Consider the following 4,576-nt stretch of genomic DNA (forward strand, 5'->3'; position numbering starts at 1 on the left):
TCGTTCACCAGGGAACGCTTCACCCTCCACCAGGGCCATCCTGGACTCAAGACTCTCTCTCCTGCAGGCCAGCCGTGGACCATCGGCCACCGCTAACATGCCACCTGCCACAAGACACCCAACGACTGATGTGTGTTCTCCACAGAGTTCCTTCTCACCAGGACAGGTAGAGTAGCAACATGCCTGGATGCATCATTTGTACCAGCTGCTCTCACAGCATGCAACGGCATAAGTTGTGCAAGCCAGGGGGACAGGCACCCTCACCAGTCTGGTGAAGGAGCTGCTGAAGAAACCAGCAAGGGGTGGAGTCGGGTGCTGTGGGGTGGTGCAGGGTGTTGTCCCAGTGGGTCAAGCCTCAGCCTCCCAGGTGGATGGTCTGTATGGGTGCTATTTTAAAGCCTGGCTGCTTCCCCTGCGGTCCAGCTCCCTGCTGGTACTCCTGGGAGAGCAGCAGAGGATGGTCCAGGGGACTTGTGCCCCCGTCCACCTGTGCCCCTGTGGCCCTGTGGCCCTGTGCCCCCGTGGGAGATCTGGAGGAAGCTCCTGATTCCCAGGCTTGTCTTGGCCCAGCCACTGCTGGCTCTGGTGGTGGTCCCTGGGGAAGTGAGCCAGCAGGTGCAAGAAAGATTGCTGCCTCTCCCTCTCTGTTGCTCTGTGCTTCAAAGCAAATAGGACAGAGGTAGGCTGGCAGGTAGGCAGGCAGAAAGAGACAGAAAGCTGCTGGGCTCCTGGGAGGGAGTGTGCTGTGTGCTGTGCTGTACGCTGTGCTGTGGTTCTAGACTGCTTTTTTCCGTGCGAATGCAAATCCCGAGGGCATGCGTAAGGCTTCTGTCATGGAACTCCTGTGCAACCTCTGTAAAGAGGGTCTTGAGAGAGAATGCCTCTCTGGGCTGGGTCTGCTTCCCTTGATCTGGCAGGAGGAGTGTCCTGCAGTGAGTGCTATTGGCCACGAGAGGGCGCGCAAAGCTGCCCTTTGTATCCTGTGTGGGCTTAGGCCTTCTGAGCGCTAGACAGCCCAGCCCCTAGGCATCCCAGCATCAGGTGGGGGTCCCAGACAGTGCTCCCGGACACGTGTCGTTAAAAGACCAGGGGTCCAAGGTCGAACAACCCGCATATCAAGGCTCAGGATTGGGAGGAGGACACTTGTGGCCTTGTATCAGCCCGGGCGTCTGTGATAGGAAGTGTCAAGGTGCCTTTAACGGCAAGGTATGACATCAGGGCACTGAAAGAACCTTGGGAGGTAGAGTCCCACACCAGCGTCCCCACAGTGCCCTCTGCGAGCTGGAGTTAATAGCTCCCCAATGGGCTACTCAGAGGGCTTTGTGTATTGTTTTTTCGTCCTGCATGTGTCCTGGTGGCCACGAGATGGCGCTTGAGTCTGACTTTTCTGGCACTGGTCCACTTAGTTATCATTTCCCAGGTTGTTTTCATGTGTCCTGTGACTGACTCAGGCCTCGTGGTTAACCTTCATGGCAGGTTGCTCTTTCTAACACCATGTTGTGACCAGATAGTGATAACTGTTTGTGTGCAGGGCTCTTTCCTCAGTGGTCATGATTTTTAAAGACCATGAGAAAATCCTGTAGCTAAAACGATATGAGTCTCATGGGTGTTGTGCAAACCCCATCCCAGAATGAGGGCTTTGCTGTAGGCCCCAGTCCTCTGTAATTGGTGGTGGCTCAGGCTGAATGTGGGCACAAAATGGCGTGAGGGTTTATGGGGTTTTGTGTGTGTTTGGGCTTGGTACGCCCAGTGGTGTTGCCACATCAGCATGAAGTCATTGTGCCTGCAAAGAAGTCCGGAAGACCAAGTCCCCACCTTGGCTGACTCCCTGGTGCAATTGGATGAAGATCTGAGCAGCGGAGAAGGTAAGTGGGTTCTGGGGTCCTGAACTGGTGTTTGGTCTTTAGGGATTAGGGTTAAGCTATGTGTTTTATCGGGTAACTTTGTTTTCGGAATTAGTGCTGGTGATTAGGGTGCAAGGGTGCTAGGGTTCTAGGGTTCAGGGCTAGGGTGCTAGGGTTATGGTTAGGTGTTAGAGTGCTAGGGTTAGGGGTTAGGTGTTAGGGTTAGGGTTAGGGGTTAGGGTTAGTGTTTCGGGTATGGGTTAGGATTAGGGTACGGGTTAGGGTAATTTTCCTGGGTAACTGATTCCTGAAAACTAAATTTTGTAAAAATTTCAGATAAGACAACATAATGCTTCAAATATTTATTCTCTATTTCACATTAGAGACCCTTGTTTTAAAAAGAGAAAACAAAACTTTTTCTTTTGGCGAGCTTATTTTTAGGAGGGAGATTTTAAAGAAAAATGCAGCTTTTAACATCTAGAAGGTGGGGGTTAGGTCACCCCCATGTCAGATGGTGTCTAGGAACTCCAGCCCTGTTCCAACCAGCTCCTTGCTAAGGTACTGAAAAGGAAAATTTAGGATAGAGAAACTTAACTTGCTTCTTTGCCTTCCGTATCTTGCTTGCTGAGAATCGCTGAACAGGACTTCTCATGGTAAATGATTGAGTTCAATTGGGACTCAGGATTCAAAGTACAGCAGTGGCCCTGAAATAGGCATCTCAGGAGGAATCAAGGTAAATAGTGAGGAGCCGGAAAGTCCCTGAGTTCTTGAAGGAGGCTCCAAAGTTCTGAGAAAAGCAAACTCAAGGAAAATTGTCACAAGGAACTGAAAGAAACAGCAGACTTATGATGTAATGGTCAGAAAAAAAGCCCCTGTTGTGGTGCCCACGACTCCTATCGTCCAGCAATAAGAGGCAGATGCGAGTGAAGTCTTCTGCGGTAGTCTTTATTGTGCACACCAAGATGAGGAAGAGGAAAGGGCCCCGACCTCGGCAGGCTGCCTGCTCTTATGTGCTGACTGGCCCCGCATCCGCCAGTGATAGGTTAGCGACATGATCACGCAGGGTCCTGGGTGACCGGATTCGCCAGTCCCCAGTGTTCACGCGCCGGCCATGAGTCGGTCATGCCATAGTTCACTGCGCGTGTGCTGGGCGCCTGCGCAGTACTACGAAAGCTATGTGACTCTCCACCAGGCACCAAGGTGTGGCTTCTCCGGCCGGCGCCATTTTGGGTACGGCATGTGGCCAGTGCATACGGATGCGGCTGGCAACACCCTAGGTTTATGATTTTATGGTTTTAGCCTTTATCCTTTGTGCAAGTGATTTAAAAATGCTGTGTAAGTGATTTTGGCCTATAAAAAGAATGTTGTGTAATGACTTGGGGCTGGTGTGTCTGCCCTCCTGCGTGAGGAACTTGCCCCAGCCCCAGCGCGTTGGTACCTCATGATTGGGCCCGGCGCGGTGGCGCAAGTGGTTAAGGTCCTCGCCTTGCACGCCCGGGATCCCATATGGACGCCGGTTCTAGCCCGGCAGCCCCGCTTCCATCCAGCTCCCTGCCTGTGGCCCAGGAAAGCAGTCGAGGACGGCCCAAAGCTTTGGGACCCTGCACCCGCGTGGGAGACCCGGAAGAGGCTCCTGGCTTAGGGTTGGCATAGCATCGACAGTTGCGCTCACTTGGGGAGTGAATCATCGGACGGAAGATCTTCCTCTCTGTCTCTCCTCTCTGTATATCCGCCTTTCCAATAAACAAAATAATAAAAATAAATCTTTAAAAAAAAACAAACCTCATGCTTTTGCATCAAGCCTCGTCTTCGCTGATCATTGGGCAGACTCACTTTCTCCAGAGTCAGTAAGGCTGTCCTCACTTCGCGCGGCCTTACAGTACCAGCAAGGCGGGAGGTGATGCCTCCAGCACCAGGGGACCTTGTGGGGACTTTGTGGAGAGACCAGCTCTAGTCCCTACTGGCTTCGGCTTAGCCCTCAGCTGGTCCGGACATTTGGGGCGATAAGCAGCGCAGGAGATTCCTTCTCTTCCTCTTTGCGTTTGAATAAATGAAATGTAAAATCCAGAAGCTGAATTGTATCTGGCACGTGTGATTGAATGGGCTCCCGGGCTACCCAAGTCAGCAACAAGCCTGATGGCTGTCAAATCGCAAAGTTCAAAGAGCCAGGGGCACCCACACGACCCTAACCCACAAGTCGGGGTCTGGGGAGGACGCACCTCGCAGACCGGCACAGCACGGCGGCTCCCGGCAGCAGAAGAGGAAGAGGGCGCGGTGGAAGGCGTCGTCGCGGTCCGGAAGCGGCGCGCACACCTGCAGCAGGAAGGCGAGCGGGCGGCCGCAGAGCGCGCAGGCCAAGGCCCCGGGCCCCGGTAGCCCCGCCGCGCCCAGCCCCGCCGGCCGCCCGCCCGCCTTGCTGGGGAACTGCTCGCTTCGCAGCCGCCACGCGGGCGCCTCCTCCGCAAAGCCCAGCTCCACCGGCGCGGCCTGCGGCGCGGCCTGCGGCGCAGCCATGCCAGCCCGGAACCTCGGCGCCCAGGAGCGGGCTGGCGGCCGGAAGGCGGGAGGCGGGAACACGGCTGGAGGACTGGAGCCTGGTGGGAGGAGGCCTGCAGGCCGACTTCCGCTCCGTCACGGGAGGTTTGTAACATTCTTCCGGGATCGCGTGTTGGGGAAGTGGTTGGCGGAGACACAGTGGAGACATTGGGTGTTTGAGGTCTGTTATTCACGGC

The 4,576-nt window shown here is 54.9% G+C and overlaps 1 protein-coding gene across 1 annotated transcript; it reads right to left on the bottom strand.

The window, feature by feature from the left end:
* Window positions 1-2,072: 2,072 nt before the first annotated feature.
* Window positions 2,073-4,352, bottom strand: LOC121169637 (programmed cell death protein 2-like; the record flags this gene model as incomplete). The annotated part of the gene is made up of 2 exons (XM_041000202.1): window positions 2,073-2,158; window positions 4,064-4,352. Coding segments are annotated over 2 exons (375 nt in total), but the record flags the coding sequence as incomplete, so codon positions are not given.
* Between the last annotated feature and the right edge of the window lie 224 nt (window positions 4,353-4,576).

The sequence above is a fragment of the Ochotona curzoniae genome, unplaced genomic scaffold (genome assembly GCF_017591425.1).
Source record: "Ochotona curzoniae isolate NIBS_2020 unplaced genomic scaffold, NIBS_Ocur_1.0 scaffold_2217, whole genome shotgun sequence".
Lineage (NCBI taxonomy): Eukaryota > Metazoa > Chordata > Mammalia > Lagomorpha > Ochotonidae > Ochotona > Ochotona curzoniae.